Source organism: Lineus longissimus, chromosome 15, assembly GCF_910592395.1.
Source record: "Lineus longissimus chromosome 15, tnLinLong1.2, whole genome shotgun sequence".
Lineage (NCBI taxonomy): Eukaryota > Metazoa > Nemertea > Pilidiophora > Heteronemertea > Lineidae > Lineus > Lineus longissimus.
In genome coordinates this window covers 14,027,957-14,048,365 of record NC_088322.1, presented here as the reverse complement: position 1 = coordinate 14,048,365, position 20,409 = coordinate 14,027,957, and the positions used below count along the sequence as shown (strand labels likewise).

General features: G+C 39.3%; 2 protein-coding genes across 2 annotated transcripts in view; one reads left to right on the top strand and one right to left on the bottom strand.

The window, feature by feature from the left end:
* The window catches only part of LOC135499466 (protein PTHB1-like), a 29,293-nt gene extending 9,314 nt beyond the window's left edge, over positions 1 to 19,979 (top strand). The window contains exons 14-22 of the mRNA XM_064790214.1: positions 87 to 191; positions 642 to 782; positions 15,339 to 15,434; positions 15,762 to 15,934; positions 16,147 to 16,299; positions 16,741 to 16,923; positions 17,184 to 17,385; positions 17,586 to 17,879; positions 18,187 to 19,979. Coding sequence (XP_064646284.1) covers positions 87 to 191; positions 642 to 782; positions 15,339 to 15,434; positions 15,762 to 15,934; positions 16,147 to 16,299; positions 16,741 to 16,923; positions 17,184 to 17,385; positions 17,586 to 17,879; positions 18,187 to 18,359 — 1,520 coding nt within the window. The 3' untranslated portion in view covers positions 18,360 to 19,979. The remainder of the gene's footprint in view (positions 1 to 86; positions 192 to 641; positions 783 to 15,338; positions 15,435 to 15,761; positions 15,935 to 16,146; positions 16,300 to 16,740; positions 16,924 to 17,183; positions 17,386 to 17,585; positions 17,880 to 18,186) is intronic.
* Positions 6,661 to 13,659, bottom strand: LOC135499911 (uncharacterized). Its single transcript, XM_064790947.1, has 3 exons — positions 13,032 to 13,659; positions 9,765 to 12,803; positions 6,661 to 9,071 (listed from the first exon to the last, which is right to left on the bottom strand). The coding sequence occupies exons 1-3, from the start codon at positions 13,657 to 13,659 to the stop codon at positions 6,661 to 6,663; spliced, it is 6,078 nt and encodes a 2,025-aa protein (XP_064647017.1).
* Positions 19,980 to 20,409: the final 430 nt, after the last annotated feature.

Here is a 20,409-nt window from a genome sequence, read left to right as displayed (position 1 = left end):
TCAGTTCTTTGGATATCTGATCGACTTCCTCAGACATTTATTTCAATGCATATTCTTATTGACTGAGTTCGTCCATCCGTTTGCAGGTCCAAACACCCCATGTGAAATCTCAGCGACTTTCTACATCAAAGACAACTATCTGCCAAGTGATCTGGTTGCCAAGGCAACTGCTACTTATCAGAACATGGCTGGTAAAGATTTCAAGAGCTCGAAATTCCATAAGGCCATTCAGCGCTTCGCGAAATTCGGTTGAGAAAGTTTATACATCCACCTTAAACATCAGGGAAAATTTTCTCAATCAGTTGTAGTAAAAGAAGTCAGTGAGAAGTTGACATCGTCTTCTTGCTGTCAGTCAGGTTGCCAATGAAGTCAGGGCTCGGGCTACCAAATTCACATGCAGCCAGGTGCTCAATTTGATGATGATGCCTTACAGTCTGTTCTTGTTCTTTTTATGATGTTAAACTGATGTGACATGGCATTGTTTGGTTCTATAAACCAAATTTGTTACCGGTCATATGAAAAATAAACCAATGTTCCAATTGTCTCTGGCTCTGGCTTCCTCAAATCAAGTGTTGACATCATCAACAAAACTGTTTACATCTTAAACTTTTCATTTTTAAATGATGTTATTTCACTTTCAGGTGCGCCAAGAGTTTCACAGACAACCTTCCGTCTGCCTGCAAAACTTGTGATCAAGGCGTGTGCTCCGATCAAGAATGCCAACTACAAAGTGACCATTGATACAAATAAACCACCGGTCAACCTCAATGACCTGTTCCCAGGTAAGAATGGACCATGATTTGTCTGATCACAGCAGACAACAAACCCAGGGCTCGGCAGATGACTTTCCGTCTGCTTACAAACTTGTGACTTGGGTTATAAACGTCAATGATCTCTCCCCAGGTAAGAAAGATTGGATCATGTCCTGACCATGACCCGAATCAGCCACTGGTCGACCTCGGTGATGTTATCCCTGTTGAGAATATACCAACATTCAATCTGACAGTGGGCTCAGGTTTTCAGATGACATCCCTTCTGCCTGCAAAGCTTGTGATTGGGGCATATGCATTGATTACATCACATTTCATAACAATAACATAGGAAATAAAAACACTTTTCTATATTAATCACATTACAATTTATTTTTCAAAGTTTGACAGAGTTTCTTAATATAAACCATGACAATATTGAAAATGTTCCGCGTAATAAAAAAATATTGAAAGTCAGTGTTCAGTTGCTTAGAGGGTCATCCATTTAATACATAGGCTTATATGGATTGTATTTCTATTTCTGTTTGTGGGCATATATCGGCTGACAGATTGGCACAGCAGTATAAGACTGTTGTTCAAATTTATCACCAGTGCCTATCACCTCTGAGGTTCTGAGTTCGATCCCTGTTCAGATCATGTCTGATGAGACAAAGAGGGTAACATTCCCATGTGCATAAGTGCAACATAGAATATTATTTCATATGATATTTCATTTAGCATGTTTAGCACAGGCATTATTGTTTATGGGTCATGTAAAACAATAGGCCTACTTGGGAACATTTATCTAATACAGTTACACAAACAACAGCAAAGTTATCGTTTTAATACAGGGGAATTGAAATTTCATTGATTTTTTACGCAATTCCTATACTAGTCCATTCATAAATTTATGTCAGATGAACACAAAAAATAATAACCTTAATATTTCATCCAGATTGGTCTGGAAATAAACCGTACAGGGCGGACATCAGTGTGCACAAATGCATACAGAACAAATCTGTTTGGTTTTGAGGTGAAAACCAATAAAAACCAAACTTCAAAGAAATCTGACCAGTAATTCTCCCTCTAGAGCCCCAAACAAAGTGGACATAACATTTACCAATGGACTATAATAATGGTGCCTTTTCTGCAGCACCTGTCACTTATGATAACCAGGATCTGTATCAAGGCACAAAAGCTTTATTGTGAACAGGTCTCCACAAAGACTTCCTAGCTTATCAATATCATAACTCAAACAGCATAAGAATTTATCACATATATGATAATTCAAACAGCATAAAATCATTGTTTACACTTGTAATAGGGAATGACATTACGTGGATCATATACTCTATATTTCAAACAGCCCAAGGCAAAACCAATTCATTTCCCCGCTGTGGTGGCAAGTCTACAAACTTTACACGCATCAAAATATCATTACACAAAAAGATCATCATCATCATCATTTACATTTAATGTAACAAAACATGAAATTATTGATCATTCATTGGTATCTTACAAAACATTATATGGAAATATTTATCATACACTGGTATGATTACTCAAACAGTTGATGCTTCATCATTTATATCAGTCTAACACAACATAACATGAAATATTTATCATACACTGGTATGATTACTCAAACAGTTGATGCTTCATCATTTGTATCAGTCTAACACAACATGACATGGAATATTTATCATACACTATGATTACTCAAACAGTTGAAGCTTCATCATTTGTATCAGTCTAACACAACATAACATGAAATATTTATCATACACTGGTATGATTACTCAAACAGTTGATGCTTCATCATTTGTATCAGTCTAACACAACATGACATGGAATATTTATCATACACTATGATTACTCAAACAGTTGAAGCTTCATCATTTGTATCAGTCCAACACAACATAACATGAAATATTTATCATACACTGGTATGATTACTCAAACAGTTGATGCTTCATCATTTGTATCAGTCTAACACAACATAACATGGAATATTTATCATGCACTATGATTACTCAAACAGTTGAAGCTTCATCATTTGTATCAGTCTAACACAACATAACATGAAATATTTATCATACACTGGTATGATTACTCAAACAGTTGATGCTTCATCATTTGTATCAGTCTAACACCACATAACATGAAATATTTATCATACACTGGTATGATTACTCAAACAGTTGATGCTTCATCATTTATATCAGTCTAACACAACATAACATGAAATATTTATCATACACTGGTATGATTACTCAAACAGTTGAAGCTTCATCATTTGTATCAGTCTAACACAACATAACATGAAATATTTATCATACACTGGTATGATTACTCAAACAGTTGATGCTTCATCATTTGTATCAGTCTAACACAACATGACATGGAATATTTATCATACACTGGTATGATTACTCAAACAGTTGAAGCTTCATCATTTGTATCAGTCTAACACAACATAACATGAAATATTTATCATACACTGGTATGATTACTCAAACAGTTGATGCTTCATCATTTATATCAGTCTAACACAACATGATATGGAACATTTATCATACACTGGTATGATTACTCAAACAGTTGAAGCTTCATCATTTATATCAGTCTAACACAACATAATATGGAATATTTATCATACACTGGTATGATTACTCAAACAGTTGAAGCTTCATCATTTATATAAGTCTAACACAACATAATATGGAATATTTATCATACACCGGTATGATTACTCAAACAGTTGAAGCTTCATCATTTATATCAGTCTAACACAACGTAATATGGAATATTTATCATACACTGGTATGATTTCTCCAACAGTAGAAGCATCATCATTTATATCAGTCTAACACAACATAACATGAAATATTTATCATACACTGGTATGATTACTCAAACAGTTGAAGCTTCATCATTTGTATCAGTCTAACACAACATAATATGAAATATTTATCATACACTGGTATGATTACTCAAACAGTTGAAGCTTCATCATTTGTATCAGTCTAACACAACATAACATGAAATATTTATCATACACTGGTATGATTACTCAAACAGTTGAAGCTTCATCATTTGTATCAGTCTAACACAACATAACATGAAATATTTATCATACACTGGTATGATTACTCAAACAGTTGAAGCTTCATCATTTGTATCAGTCTAACACAACATAACATGAAATATTTATCATACACTGGTATGATTACTCAAACAGTTGAAGCTTCATCATTTGTATCAGTCTAACACAACATAGCATGAAATATTCATCATACACTGGTATGATTACTCAAACAGTTGAAGCTTCATCATTTATATCAGTCTAACACAACATAACATGAAATATTTATCATACACTGGTATAATTACCTAAACAGTTGATGCTTCATCATTTATATCAGTCTAACACAACATAATATGGAATATTTATCATACACTGGTATGATTACTCAAACAGTTGAAGCTTCATCATTTATATCAGTCTAACACAACATAATATGGAATATTTATCATACAGTGGTATGATTACTCAAACAGTTGATGCCTCATCATTTGTATCAGTCTAACACAACATAGCATGAAATATTTATCATACACTGGTATGATTACTCAAACAGTTGATGCTTCATCATTTGTATCAGTCTAACACAACATAGCATGAAATATTTATCATACACTGGTATTATTACTCAAACAGTTGATGCTTCATCATTTATATCAGTCTAACACAACATAATATGGAATATTTATCATACAGTGGTATGATTACTCAAACAGTTGATGCTTCATCATTTATATCAGTCTAACACAACATAATATGGAATATTTATCATACACTGGTATGATTACTCAAACAGTTGATGCCTCATCATTTATATCAGTCTAACACAACATAATATGGAATATTTATCATACACTGGTAGGATTACTCAACCAGTTGATGCCTCATCATTTATATCAGTCTAACACAACATAATATGGAATATTTATCATACACTGGTTTGATTACTCAAACAGTTGAAGCTTCATCATTTATATCAGTCTAACACAACAAAATATGGAATATTTATCATCCACTGGTATGATTTCTCCAACAGTAGAAGCATCATTATTTATATCAGTCTAACACAACATAACATGAAATATTTATCATACACTGGTATGATTACTCAAACAGTTGAAGCTTCATCATTTGTATCAGTCTAGCACAACATAATATGAAATATTTATCATACACTGGTATGATTACTCAAACAGTTGAAGCTTCATCATTTGTATCAGTCTAACACAAAATAATATGAAATATTTATCATACACTGGTATGATTACTCAAACAGTTGAAGCTTCATCATTTGTATCAGTCTAACACAACATAATATGAAATATTTATCATACACTGGTATGATTACTCAAACAGTAGAAGCATCATAATTTATATCAGTCTAACATTTATCATACATTTATAATTACAGAAAAATTGAAAGCAGCATCATTAGCATTTAACATAACATAACATGAAATTATTTGTCACTCATTTCTATTATTACTCAATGAGTTGAAACACCATTGACATCTAACATATCATTAGAGAGGGTGCTATTTATAGGCTAAAATAATTGCACAAGAAAGGAAGCATCATTTACATTTAGGTTAAGTTCAACTTAACGTTGAATCTAATGGGCTTATATGAATGCAATACCACCACGTTTAATAAATTCAGACCAATTTTGTCATTTACTTAGTTTTGAACAGTTGGTCGAGGACTCCTATAGAATATTCCTCGCTACTAGCATTGGATTCCTACTTTCTGTTACAAGCAAAAGACACTGATATACAGTAGAACCTCCCTTAGCGGACACCTGTCTATTAAGGACCACCTCTCTATTAAGGACACTAGTTTTGGTCCCAAATTGGTTCTTTCCATTCAATTTGACCTCTCTAATCAGGACACCTCTCTATTAAGGACAACATTTGTCAGTCCCGAGGGTGTCCTTAGTAGAGAGGTTCTACTGTACTCGGGTATCATAAACCTACTGTGCTCAAATATCGTGTCATGATATGGTAATGATGTCAAGATAACCTCAAAAGCATTTGGGATGGAGCCCACAGCTTGACACAGACAGCAAAGTCCCAATTTTGATTGTACTGAGTGAACATGTACACTCTGTTGTCACCATTAGACTAAGTTTGCACATTTGGCAAATTTCAAGTGTCTAATTATTTGTGACACCCTCTCGGCTGTATGAAGGGTGCCAACATGTTGCTAGTGGATTGGCTGAAATGCACCTTGCGATGTGAAGCGGTTTGCTGCGATTTCCTTACTGCTTCCCATAATACTGATGATTAAAAAAAAGTTTCCAAAATATTGCCACAGTGTTGGTACACTTGCAGTAACACTTGTGATAAGATGATTTGATCTGTAAGATATCCGCACTATTTCGTCTTCACAGAAATAGTTCTGACGCTAGCACAGGTTGAAATGTTGTTTCAACAAGCTAATACTCAGATTAAATTGGGTCAATCATCATCTTCTTACACTTGGGTAAGACGCTCTAAGTGTATAAATACCAAGAGTCATGGGTTGGATATATTCGATAGTAAATAAGATCTTCTTCATACAGCAGTGGTTGGAAGCTTTGATCAGCTGATGTACAGTGTAGAGTACAAGTTTGCACATTTTGCCTGTTCTAATCTACTATTAAATGGGGGGCAAGTAAAGCTGGAACCTCTGACTTGACCTCTGTAGGCCAATATGAGTTACTATGTACCTGTTCCATATGCCCTCGGATGCAGTTTTGAATGGATTGAGTCCTTCTGATGTCAAGGTATACCTCTGTACAGATACCCTCAAAATGTAAAGATGCTCATTTTCTCTTTCCAGTCAAATTCAATCTGACAGGCTCGACTCATCATAGTCATACCGTCTTCCATTGAAAATGTCCCCAAACTTTCTTTTTGCAATTTGCTCCTCTTTTAAATCCTTGTCTTTAACTGATGAGAAATCTCTTTCATACAAACACCTTACAAATTCTGTCATTTTCGTTGCTGCCAGAATGCTACGTTCCTTACTCAACCTGGATCCTTCCAGCACATTCACTGATAGTTCAAAACTATCTTTAAAGAATGATGGAAGGTCGCCCCTTTGGAGGCATTTCTCTAGATATTCATAGACTATCAGTACCATTTTGCCAAGTGACATCTTTGAAAATTTAAACTCTTCTAATATCAAATGCATAAATGAAGTTTTCAGTCTGTAGCTGGTAATGTACTCGCCCATTGGAACTGTCTCATCTTTGTCATTCTTCATCTTGAATCCACAAACCTCAGGTTTTCGTAGGCTCTTTGCTGTTATGAACACATCCATCAAGTGTTGGTCCAAGTCGAGTAGGAGCTCAACCTCCTGCGTTGGATGGGATATGCGACCAAGTTGGTTCAGTTCCTCTGTGGTGAAAGTTTTAGAGATGATGCTCTCTTTGTGTGGTATTTTTGGAACAATAAAGCATCTCTCCTCGTCATAATCCTCGATTTCAATAGCAGGGACGAAATCTATTGAAACTGCCAAATCCTTGAACATACTGTCACTATATAACCAGATCCAGGTTGTACAAGTAGTGTGATCAGGGTGTCGCACCGGAGGCAATGGCATCTGAAACTGGGGTTCATGATCAGTTCTTTGATGTTCACCTTCCTTTTGACGCTGATGTTCACTCCAGTAGATCATCAGTCTATTCCACAGCCATATACCATATGGTGTATTGTCTATGTTCAGTTGTATAGTCTTTTCTTTATCTCTTGCCATCTCTCCATAGCCCTCCTTTTTCAGTTTTTGGTTATAAACTGAATATAGTTTGACCATGAAATCTAGTTCATCTGGAAGTCCAACTTTTGAACCTTCAAAGGAACTTCCACAACCAATGACTATAACATCAACAGACTCTGGTATAGCTTCACGGATCACCTCCTCAACTTTTGTTTGGATTTGTTTTGCAAAAGTAGTCAGATCAAAACCTGAAATTCTCTTGACAGAGCCGATACCACACTGTTTTGATACCTCTAAGAGATTTGTTTCACTCTTGTGGCATGAAAAGTCAGTGTATTCGTTGACAATTTTGATAACTGGAGATTGATTGCCGAACAGTTTCCGTATCAAAGTGTTTTCCTCAAATTTGTACAGATAGTCTATTGGCTTCTTTCCCTTATTGTCCTCGCTAGAATTAATTTGAGAATCTGGCTGATCATTGAGAAGTAGTTTTACTACTTCATCTCTTCTGTAGATCACAGCATAGTGTAGGCAATTCCGTCCTTGGTTGTCTCTTGCTTGAAGCAAGTCATTTTGAATTTGAGTGAAAGTTTCTATCAATTTGGAATGTCCATAGATTGCTGCAATATGCAAAACAGACCTCCCTGCAGTATCCAGTGCTCCAATATCGGCCCCTGCCTTGAGAAGGTTACAGATTATGTCTTCATTTCCTATTATTGTTGCATAATGAAGACAGGTCATGCCGAAGATGTCACGGGCATTCACATTTATTCCACGATATTGGAGCAAGACTGACATGTGTTTAGTGAGCCCAAGGGTTGCAGCGACATGAAGCATTGTCCTGTCGTAACTTCCAGGAGCATTGACAGTTTTCTCCTTCTGCCTTGGCTCATGTGTATCATGTGAATCATCTGTATCCTCAAGAACATACAATAAGCTCTCACTGACACTCGCTAATCCAATGTGTAGGATATTTAGACCTCTTTGATCTGAGCCATCAATTTCTGCCCCACATCTAAGCAGTTCATCAAATACTTCTTTGTTGTTGTGTATTGCAAAATAAAGTGGCTTGAGACCTCCGCTGTCTGTAGCATTGATATCAGCCTTGTTATCTATCAATAGTCTGACTACATCAATGTCACCTCCCTGTGCCGCATACGAGAGTGGACTTCTGCCTTCATTGTCTGTAGCTTTGACATCAGCCTTGTTTTCTATCAATAATCTGACTACATCAATGTCACCTCTCCGTGCCGCATACGACAGTGGACTTCTGCCTTCATTGTCTGTAGCATGGACATCAGCCTTGTTTTTTATCAATAATCTGACTACATCAATGTGACCTCCTTGTGCCGCATACGAGAGTGGACTTCTGCCTTCATTGTCTGTAGCATTGACATCAGCCTTGTTTTTTATCAATAATCTGACTACATTAATGTGACCTCTCCGTGCCGCATACAAGAGTGGACTTCTGCCTTCATCGGCTGTAGCATTGACATCAGCTTTGTTTTTTATCAATAATCTGGCTAAATCAATGTGACCTCCTTGTGCCGCATCCAAGAGTGGACTTCTGCCTTCATTGTCTGTAGCATTGACATCAGCCTTGTTTTCTACCAATAATCTGGCTAAATCAATGTTCCATCGCCGTGCCGCAAACCAGAGTGGACTTCTGCCTTCATTGTCTGTAGCATTGACATCAGCCTTGTTTTCTACCAATAATCTGCCTAAATCAGTGTTCCATCCCCGTGCCGCATACCAGAGTGGACTTCTGCCTTCATTGTCTGTAGCATTGACATCAGCCTTGTTTTCTACCAATAATCTGGCTAAATCAATGTTACCTCCCTGTGCCGCATACACAAGTGGACTTCTGCCTTCATTGTCTGTAGCATTGACATCAGCCTTGTTTTCTACCAATAATCTGGCTAAATCAATGTTACCTCCCCTTGCCGCATACGAGAGTGGACTTCTGCCTTCATTGTCTGTAGCATGGACATCAGCCTTGTTTTCTATCAATAATCTGACTACATCAATGTTACCTCCCTCTACCGCATACGAGAGTGGACTACTGCCTTTTTTGTCTGTAGCATGGACATCAGCCTTGTTTTCTATCAATAATCTGACTACATCAATGTTACCTCTCCTTGCCGCATACGAGAGTGGACTTCTGCCTTCATTGTCTGTAGCATGGACATCAGCCTTGTTTTCTATCAATAATCTGACTACATCACTGTTACCTCCCTTTGCCGCATACCAGAGTGGACTTCTGCCTTTATCGCCTGTAGCATTGACATCAGCCTTGTTTTCTATCAATAATCTGACTACATCAATGTTACCTCTCCTTGCCGCATACGAGAGTGGACTTCTGCCTTCATCGTCTGTAGCATTGACATCAGCCTTGTTTTCTATCAATAATCTGACTACATCAATGTAACATTTCCATGCCGCATACGAGAGTGGACTTCTGCCTTCATTGTCTGTAGCATTGACATCAGCCTTGTTTTCTATCAATAATCTGACTACATCAATGTAACCTCTCCATGCCGCATACCAGAGTGGACTTCTGCCTTCATCGTCTGTAGCATGGACATCAGCCTTGTTTTCTATCAATAATCTGACTACATCAATGTAACATTTCCATGCCGCATACGAGAGTGGACTTCTGCCTTCATTGTGTGTAGCATTGACATAAGCCTTGTTTTCTATCAATAACCTGACTACATCAATGTTACCTCCCTCTACCGCATTGGAGAGTGGACTTCTGCCTTTATTGTCTATAGCATTGACATCAGCCTTGTTTTCTATCAATAATCTGACTACATCAATGTTACCTCCCTTTACCGCATTGGAGAGTGGACTTCTGCCTTCATTGTGTGTAGCATTGACATAAGCCTTGTTTTCTATCAATAATCTGACTACATCAATGTTACCTCTCCGTGCCGCATACGAGAGTGGACTTCTGCCTTTATTGTCTGTTGCATTGACATCAGCCTTGTTTTCTATCAATAATCTGACTCTATCAATGTAACCTCCCCTTGCCGCATACCAGAGTGGACTTCTGCCTTTATCGTCTGTAGCATTGACATCAGCCTTGTTTTCTATCAATAATCTGACTACATTAATGGAACCTCGCTTGACCGCATACGAGAGTGGACTTCTGCCTTTATCGTCTGTAGCATTGACATCAGCCTTGTTTTCTATCAATAATCTGACTACATCAATGTAACATTCCCATGCCGCATACGAGAGTGAACTTCTGCCTACTTTGTCTGTAGCATTGACATCAGCCTTGTTTTCTATCAATAATCTGACTCTATCAATGTTACATTCCCATGCCGCATACAAGAGTGGACTTCTGCCTTTATCGTCTGTAGCATTGACATCAGCGTTGTTTTCTATCAATAATCTGACTACATCAATGTGACCTCCCTCTGCCACGCACAAGAGTGGACTTCTGCCTTTATCGTCTGTAGCATTGACATCAGCCTTGTTTTCTAACAATAATCTGACTACATCAATGTTGCCTCTCCCTACCGCATGCGAGAGTGGACTTCTGCCTTTATTGTCTGTAACATTGACATCAGCCTTGTTTTCTATCAATAATCTGACTACATCAATGTGACCTCCCTCTGCCACGCACAAGAGTGGACTTCTGCCTTTATCGTCTGTAGCATTGACATCAGCGTTGTTTTCTATCAATAATCTGACTACATCAATGTGACCTCCCTCTGCCACGCACAAGAGTGGACTTCTGCCTTTATCGTCTGTAGCATTGACATCAGCCTTGTTTTCTATCAATAATCTGACTACATTAATGTAACCTCCCTTGACCGCATACGAGAGTGGACTTCTGCCTTTATCGTCTGTAGCATTGACATCAGTGTTGTTTTCTATCAATAATCTGACTACATTAATGTAACCTCCCTTGACCGCATACGAGAGTGGACTTCTGCCTTTATGGTCTGTAGCATTGACATCAGCGTTGTTTTCTATCAATAATCTGACTACATCAATGTGACCTCCCTCTGCCACGCACAAGAGTGGACTTCTGCCTTTATCGTCTGTAGCATTGACATCAGCCTTGTTTTCTAACAATAATCTGACTACATCAATGTTGCCTCTCCCTACCGCATGCGAGAGTGGACTTCTGCCTTTATTGTCTGTAACATTGACATCAGCCTTGTTTTCTATCAATAATCTGAGTACATCAATGTTACCTCCCTGTTCCGCATACCAGAGTGGATCTCTGCCTTCATTGTCTGTAGCATCGACATCAGCCTTGTTTTCTATCAATAATCTGACTACATCAATGTTACCTCCCTGTTCCGCATACCAGAGTGGATCTCTGCCTTCATTGTCTGTAGCATCGACATCAGCCTTGTTTTCTATCAATAATCTGACTACATCAATGTTACCTCTCCCTGCCGCATACGAGAGTGGACTTCTGCCTTTATTGTCTGTAACATCGACATCAGCCTTGTTTTCTATCAATAATCTGACTACATCAATGTGACCTCTCCCTGCTGCATACCAGAGTGGACCTCTGCCATAATCGTCTGTAGCATTGACATCAGCCTTGTTTTCTATCAATAATCTGACTACAATAATGTTACCTCTCTGTACCGCATGCAAGAGTGGACTTCTGCCTTCATTGTCTGTAGCATGGACATCAGCCTTGTTTTCTATCAATAATCTGACTACATCAATGTAACATTCCCATGCCGCATACGAGAGTGGACTTCTGCCCTCATAGTCTGTAGCACTGACATCAGCCTTGTTTTCTAACAATAATCTAACAACATCAATGTTACCTCTCTCTACCGCATGCAAGAGTGGACTTCTGCCTTCATTGTCTATAGCATGAACATCAGCCTTATTTTCTATCAATAATCTGACTACATCAATGTTACCTCTCCCTGCCACGTACCAGAGTAGACTTCTGCCTTCATTGTCTATAGCATGGACATCAGCCTTGTTTTCTATCAATAATCTGACTACATCAATTTTACCTCTCCCTGCCGCATACCAGAGTGGACTTCTGCCTTTATTGACCATAGCATTGACATCAGCCTTGTTTTCTATCAATAATCTGACTACACCAATGTAACCTCTCTCTACCGCATACGAGAGTGGACTTCTGCCTTCATTGTCTGTAGCATGGACATCAGCCTTGTTTTCCATCAATAATCTGACTACATCAGTGTTACCTCTTCCTGCCGCATACGAGAGTGGACTTCTGCCTTCATTGTCTATAGCATTGACATCAGCCTTGTTTTCTATCAATAATCTGACTACATCAATGTTACCTCTCCCTGCCGCATACGAGAGTGGACTTCTGCCTTTATTGTCTATAGCATTGACATCAGCCTTGTTTTCTATCAATAATCTGACTACACCATAGTCACCTCTCTGTACCGCATACGAGAGTGGACTTCTGCCTGCTTTGTCTGTAGCATTGACATCAGCCTTGCTTTCTATCAATAATCTGACTACATCAATGTTACCTCTCTGTGCTGCATGCGAGAGTGGACTACTGCCTGCTTTGTCTGCAGCATTGACATCAGCCTTGTTTTCTAACAATAATCTAACAATGTCTGTGTCATCAGCAGTATGAAGTGCAGTTTGATCACCTGTACCCCTGACATTTACATCAGACTGGTGCTCAAAAAATAACTGCAGAAGTTCAATGGAAGGGGTCTTAGCTGCTCTGTGCCAAGGAGATTGACCACCAATATCCTTGATGTTGACATCAGCACCATTATTTAACAACACTCTTACAACATCAAGCAGAATCAGTTTTTGCCTATCATTGTATAATGAATTTAATTTATGCAGTGCTAGCAAATATCCTAACGCAGTTATATCATATACACCCTGTTCATTGACATAGGCATGATGCTCTACTAATTCTATTACAATTGCTTTCTTTGCATCTTGAGTTGTAGCCTGGTCTTGGCCTTTTAGTGCTTGAATAAGGTTTTCAATAGCTATTTGCACAAGTAGCTTACCATCTTTGTCTTTCTGGTTCACATCCCCACCAGCGGTGATTGCGTGTTTAACACCTTTCAAGTTCCCTTCATCTACTGCATCGAACAGTCGTTGGTCGGCAGTTTTTGCTTGTGTCTCCTCCATCATCAAACCGCTATAGTTCTTGTATCAACCGGTTGGTCTGTGACTATTCCTGTAATGAGTGAACAACCTGATAGTGAGTAATTTTTCGACCTAAAAAAACTGAGAAAGGAAGAAGAGGAGAGGCTGGCCAAGACCATGGTGCAATGCACCATTATGATTGCTTTGATTGGCGTCAGGCAAATTACAGCCATATATTGAATACTCTCAGACTCCTAGAGAGAATGGAACCTTTTATTTCCCTTAACTGGAAACAGAGGTGATGAGCCTACTCAAAAAAGACTTGACATACTGTACGGGAATGCCATCCAAATTTCAGCGACATACTGCAGGATTTCTTGACTTCCCTGCCATGACTTAAGACTTGGCCAGAGGCAGTAGAGCTAACGACCAAGCTGTGGGGATCGCTGGATGAACCTGCTCGCCTTGCCAGAGTAATTTGGCCAATATTTAACGCTGAAAAGAAACAAAGGCACCATCCCTGACTGTCAGATAGTAGAACTAATAATAAAATGACGTGTGCTCTGCAGAGAAGGTATTAGTTTACATATGGGCACTGGTGATCTCCCATCTCTATGGTTTTTTCAGACTGCCACAGGGGTCACCACTGTCAGCAATCCAAAGATCATCTTCAGTTACAGGGTTTTGTACACGAATCAAATTTGTGTACATTGTGTTCACATAGTTTATTGCAAATAACTTTTTTCACATAATTTCAAGCATAACCAGCTTTGGTGACCTTGTCACACCTCTTGGCAAAACTTTGGCCTTACTGTAACAGCTGGAGAAAAAATTCTTACCTTTTTCCGAGGATCCTTTGAGATGGTGTCGTGAGCCAAGTCTCTATTCACTAGATATGGAAGGTATATTCTAATGTCATCAAGTGCCTTGAGTTTTGATATGAAAACTTATATTTCATAGCGTTATGCTTCAAAATGTGCATACATGTTGCCAACTCTCCATGGAAGATCCATTGAAAAGTATTTGTTTTGCATAGCTTCCTCAAATGTGACCAAAGAAAGTGATTTAATTTTTAACACTGGTATGTTGGACTACACCTTGAACTCCTTCCTGTTCGCACATGAGGCTGAGACAGCAATTTATTTCCATCCATTGGCGAAGCTGCATGCTTGTATATCAGATAAGTCACACACCGAAGAATTTGTATACTCAACCAATGTTTCTGTTGATAAATCCGGTTATTGTGTGCTTATCAAGGCACAAACTACTAGAACAAAATCCAACTAAAGGCAAACCTGTTCTATTATTACACCTAACTTGATGTCAGCTGTAGTCGGTTTTGCTAGTGCGCCCTGGCTACGCCCGTCTTAAATATTTGTCGGATACCGAATCTAGAACTAAACCATGACCTAAAAAGGCAATCTTTTAGGAACCATTGTAAGCTGGGTAGGTGTTTTGAATAATGAGCCTTATCAAGTCAATATTGTCAGTGATAACAAGTTTGAGATTTGTCCCATGGCCTAGAGTGATATCATAATTATTTTTTTTATCTTATGACCACTCATTTCTGGACATAGTTTACTGGTCTATCTATATATTACTCTAAGACAACTGGAGGTAAAAAAAAGTGTATGGTGCCAGTGCACTAGTTTAAATTCAATTCGCACAAGAAATTAGTTGTGTTAAGAGTAACAACAACGTGTATTGATTTGTACTTTCAGATCTTCTTGGTGACTATGCTGATGGTCCCGGCAATGCCTTGGGGTTCCAGTACTATGGGGGTCCTGTGGTCACAATGTTGGCATCAAAGACATCACGTAAGATCTGTGAATAATAATATGTAGGCCATGACATTTCCATTTCCACTCCAATGCAGGATAATGGAATTTCCCACCAGTTGTGATTATATTCGTCTCTTGATGATATGGGGTCTTCAGTAAAAACATTGGAATTCAAATTAAACTCGTTTAGATTGCCTTTTTGAGCCAAAACAGAAATGAAAAAGCAACAGTAAGACAGAAGCGATGTTCAGATGATTCTGCTGTGATCTTTCAAACTTTCCTGTGCAATAACCTGCAATCAACAGAACAGTCATAAAGTTCTCCCCAAAACTGTCATCAAATCATAAACTTTTCTGTTCTCAGAGCGCTACCGTCTTCAGTGTGACAGCTTCGAACCAATGTGGCTACTCGCCAACGAGCTCGTCAACCGACTGAGCGGTTACTTTAAGGGTAAAAACCAAGATGGATTCCAGGCATCCTTTAGCGGTGCACTGCCGCTGCATGAATATTTTGAGGTCCTGGAACAACATTTTGAAGTAAGTGATAAATTTGGAGGGGGAACAGATTTGTGCCTATCAAGAGAAACATGTGTATTTCTACAGTTTTAACAAATGTGTGCTCCTTCACGTGCTCTCAAGCACTGTGCATTTATACTCGGTTAAAAAATCAGTCGCTTCACCAATCTACAGTGCACCTAGAGGACTTTGACAGTTTTATAAGAGTTTCTATTTTGACTTCATACTTGTAGGTGCGTTCAAACCAAAATAAGTACAAGGACCTTCTTGCCCAGAGGGCATCCCAGTTCCGTGCCATTCAACGCAGACTGCTGACCAGATTCAAAGATAAAACGCCTACACCGTTGTCGAATTTGGATACATTACTGGATGGTACTTACAGACAGGTAAAAATGGGTGTGATGCTTCTGGTCTCTTGCTCAGAATCTCTGGGTGGTAGGTTCAAGCCTCCATTTCTTGGCCACTTTGTTCCTCGAGGGTGAACTCATGTATCTCTGCAGCCTCTCGATTCCCCAGCATTCCTTTGCGCTGACCTATGCCAGCGACAGTCAGGGCTGCCAACCTAGGATTTCTCTGGATCTACAGAAAGTTTGCTTCAGAAATCCATTCGAAATAATGAAGTTCACTTGAAAAATACTGAAAAGTACTGATAGTTTTTTAAAAAATCTTGTTAATCCACTGCAGGCAGTGTTGGCATCTATCTCTGAACAGTTGTCTTGAAGTACTTGTGACTGCAATTGTAACATCAAGTCTGTCCAATTGGACTTGAAAATGTACTTACCAATGTATGAGAACTAAATAGTTTTGTGATCTGTCTGTTTTTTCAGCTCCTAGCCCTCGCAGATGCCGCAGAGGAAAACGTGCGTAACCTTGCCAGGGTCTCGAGCTCTCTCAGTGCTGCCACCTACCTTCTTAATCTACTGATACTATTGTGGACCAACATGTCCGATAAGGAGTTCTACGTGCTGCAGAGCAGTCTGTGTCCGCAGGTTAACGATTCTGAAGACCAGGTACGCGTCCTTAACTCTCACTACTGCGGATTTGGGAATGTTCCGTTCCCCTGGCCACACCAGGTATACATGTAGAGCAGGTGGCCTGGATCCCAATTCCGCTTAGGAAAAGTTGCATTGTAAAGTACCTAGCACGAGAAAACTTGGGGAAAATTTTGCAGAATGGATCACTTTGTGCCAGCAGTATGTTGTGTAAGTACCTGGTTTATACTGGCATGGTAGAGTTAAACTAACCTACTCTAAACTTGATTGTTCTCAAGGGCTGGGAAGAGATGGTCGACTGTGCGATCACACATCTGCTGCGGACCTGCCTCGCCAAGAACTCCAAAGACCAAGCCATCAATCCATCCCCTCTCACCCCGCCGAAAGATACGCAAAAACTTAAGAAGCATATCGCGCTACTCTGTGATAAACTTAGCAAGGGTGCCAAGCTGGTCATTGAAGGCCTTCCGCAGGACATCGGTAAGTGTTAAGTTGTATGAGGGAAATGCCATTCGTGGTTATTGGTGGCTCAAGAAAATAGACATGAAGTGGTATACTATGCTGTGGTGCAGTTATCATGCTAGCGAATTTGCTGAAACTTGATGTTTATAGTATTCATAAAGAAATGAAAAATCTATTGCGGGGCAACCACGATGAAGTTTGTTATCATTTTGTTACAGACACCAGCCTACCTGGGCCGGCTCCGATCCTCCAAGCGGACAATAACCTGCCAAGGAAGAAGAAAACCCAACCGATGCTATCAGACGACATCGTTGACGATGGCACAAACTTGGGCGAAGCAGCCGTCCCGATCGGAAGCAAATTTGGCGAAATAAAAAGTCCACGGAATAAGAAGCCAAAGAAGAAAAAACCAGCGGAGGAGGAGGAGGTTTCACCGCTTGCAGGGCCAAGTGATGGGTTATTAGATCTTGGAAACCTGCCTCCGATACCTGGTGGCAACCGGCTTGGAGATGGTTAGTGCTTTTCTTTCTACCAGGTGCTCATCCTTGGTGCCAAATTAACCCCGCACCTCATTGCTGTATAGTTATAAACAGATGCTCTTTGGCCAATTTTGAAAGTTCATGTAGTAAAAAATGAATTATCAAATTTGCCTCAGATCTACAGTTTGAAAACAACTGAAATGAAAATCAAGCCTAAAGGTTAATTGGGTGGGATTAAAGATATTTTTTATTCAATTTTTCAAAAAGACTTTCCTTGCAGCTTGTATTTCCAACACAGTAAACTTTGAAAACCAAAATGACATCCTATCATTTTCCCCAGGATTCCGAGAACTACAAAAACAGCAGAAGATCCGAAATAACGTGCCGGACCTGGATGACTTGAATTCTGAACAGCCCCCGCCGTATCAGAGCTCACCACCGCCGTACGAAGACGAAAATACGTTAATAAATGGCAGTGGCCATGGGGCAGGAGAGAAACTGTACTCTTTATAGAAATGAGGGGGTTGATTTAAATGTTACAAGCTGACGGCCACCGTTTGGAGGGCAGTTGCTGCAATGGGACAGGTGAAAAACTTTACTCTACTAACAAAAGGGGAGGCGCCTGAAAGTAGGTCTCCACAGTAACCTGGGTGGTTTTGTACCTTTGGGGGGTACACAAACGCAAGTGTTAAAAACAACATCCAGTTTCTTTCCCTGCCCATGATGTGTCAGCTTTAAGCTTTGTGACAGGACGTTTTCACCTTGAAATTTGTCAAACCTTTTTGCAGTGTTTATACCCATGACAGTGCTTTGCTTTAATGATGTTTTAAAAAGAGATTCCAATGCTTATTCCGTCCAGTTATTCATCCATTCATCATAAAGTTAGGCCTTGTCTGCTCATCCTGGTACAGATATTAGGCTCTTACAGATATCTGTTGGCAGTGAAATGAACGTCCCAAGGCTTGAGAGTGTTGTAGTGCCATTCAGATTCTGTTTCTGATCGCCACTCAGTGTCCAGGACTACGCTAATGTGTATGAACAATTCCTCATTCAGTGCTCAATTCTTGAAACATTTAAACTTCAACAGAATGTTTTGTTGAATAGGCTGATTCAGGGCTGATATGAAAAGATCTGTGAAGGCCCTGAATTAGCATGTTGAACTTCAATATGCTGCTGAGGCTAAGGGCCAATACTTCTAGTCTGTACCGGGTTGGCTTATGATAGGGAGGAGCACTTTTGTGGAGACGTGTACATGTTTTTGCATACCAGGGGTCCTAAAAATCAGAAAAAACTGTGTACCTTACTTGAAGTAGCGATACTCCAAGTAAATCCTAAATACATTTCTTTGTCTTCATTTTTCATGACTTAGAAGGGGCCTTTGTTCTTCTGTGTCCATTCTTCTGTAAGTTTTTGTACATTCTTGTTAGGCTGATATACATTCTGACATACATTCTTCATACATACTTCTGTACGAGACAGTCAGTGCAGTTTCAGTGGTGTAACGCCTGCTCTTCTGACGTATGAAAACTCAGTCTTATTGGGTAAGAGATGTATCAAGTTCATAGGAGGCCATTACTTGAATCGGGTTGTTCTTAATACTATGCTTGTACATTACCGTTAGAGCAGATCTGTTGGATTCTTGTTGTTTATAATGTGATTGTGAATATGTTGTTGTTAAGTAACTATAGTGACATCCATCTGCTAAAGGGACAATGATTTTAAAAAGGGCTGTACTTAATTATGTGAAAAAACTATGTTAGTCTTCTGTTTCAGCGATTTGGAAGATATCCACTTTTAGAAATAAGTTCCATCCTCAAAAGACAGTTCCCTCTCAAATAGTTTTATTTTGACAATCTTTATTTGTGGATAAACTGCTTGTGAAATCTGTTTGATTGTGTGGTTGAGTAAAGAAGATGTGCTACATTAGTCTATCATGTACTGTTTACATGTAGATTTGGGTTAGTTTGTTATCAACTACAATATAGGTTATCATCTGACTTAACGGTATTTGGTCTTAGCAGTGCAGTTTACTTAGAAAACTGTCCACATCTATTCAAAACGCGCACTCTGTGAAAAAATTATGTGCCGGTATCTACACAATGTCCTGTGAATAAAATTGATCTTGGAATAAGATGTAATGTCTTTGTGTGATAATTATGATGCACTCAAGACAGCATAAGGACCCTGCTAAACATTTAGAGAAGCCATTGGCCTTGAAGGTGTTCTTGATACAGTCGATGATACTGTCAAGAAAAGCATATTGGGATGTACTGTATCAGGTACTACAACCTGCAGATACATGAGTGGCCTCAATGGCAAGTAGGATCCTAATGCTGATGTCTCTGGTTCCTGAGGTACCTCAGTCAGGGTTGGCTCTGTGAATTTTTTCCTCCTAGCCACTTTTTAGCCAAGTGGCTGTCACTTTTAGCCATATTGAGTCAGCTCTAGCTATTGCCGATCGTTTGTCCATCTTGGGGCCGACCCAGCCCACAGAAACTTGTGCGAGAATGGCAGCCCGCCGGTACTGAGACCAGCAAATCAACGAACGATTCGAGGAACCCGT

Coding starts and splice junctions, on each gene's coding strand:
- LOC135499911 (XM_064790947.1), bottom strand. CDS start 13,659: ATGGAGGAGACACAAGCAAAAACTGCCGACCAACGACTGTTCGATGCA. Junction 12,804..13,031: donor CTCGCATGCAGCACAGAGAG/GTAACATTGATG, acceptor GATTATTGATAG/AAAACAAGGCTGATGTCAAT. Junction 9,072..9,764: donor CTGGTATGCGGCAAAGGGAG/GTAACAGTGATG, acceptor CGGCACAAGGAG/GTCACATTGATTTAGCCAGA.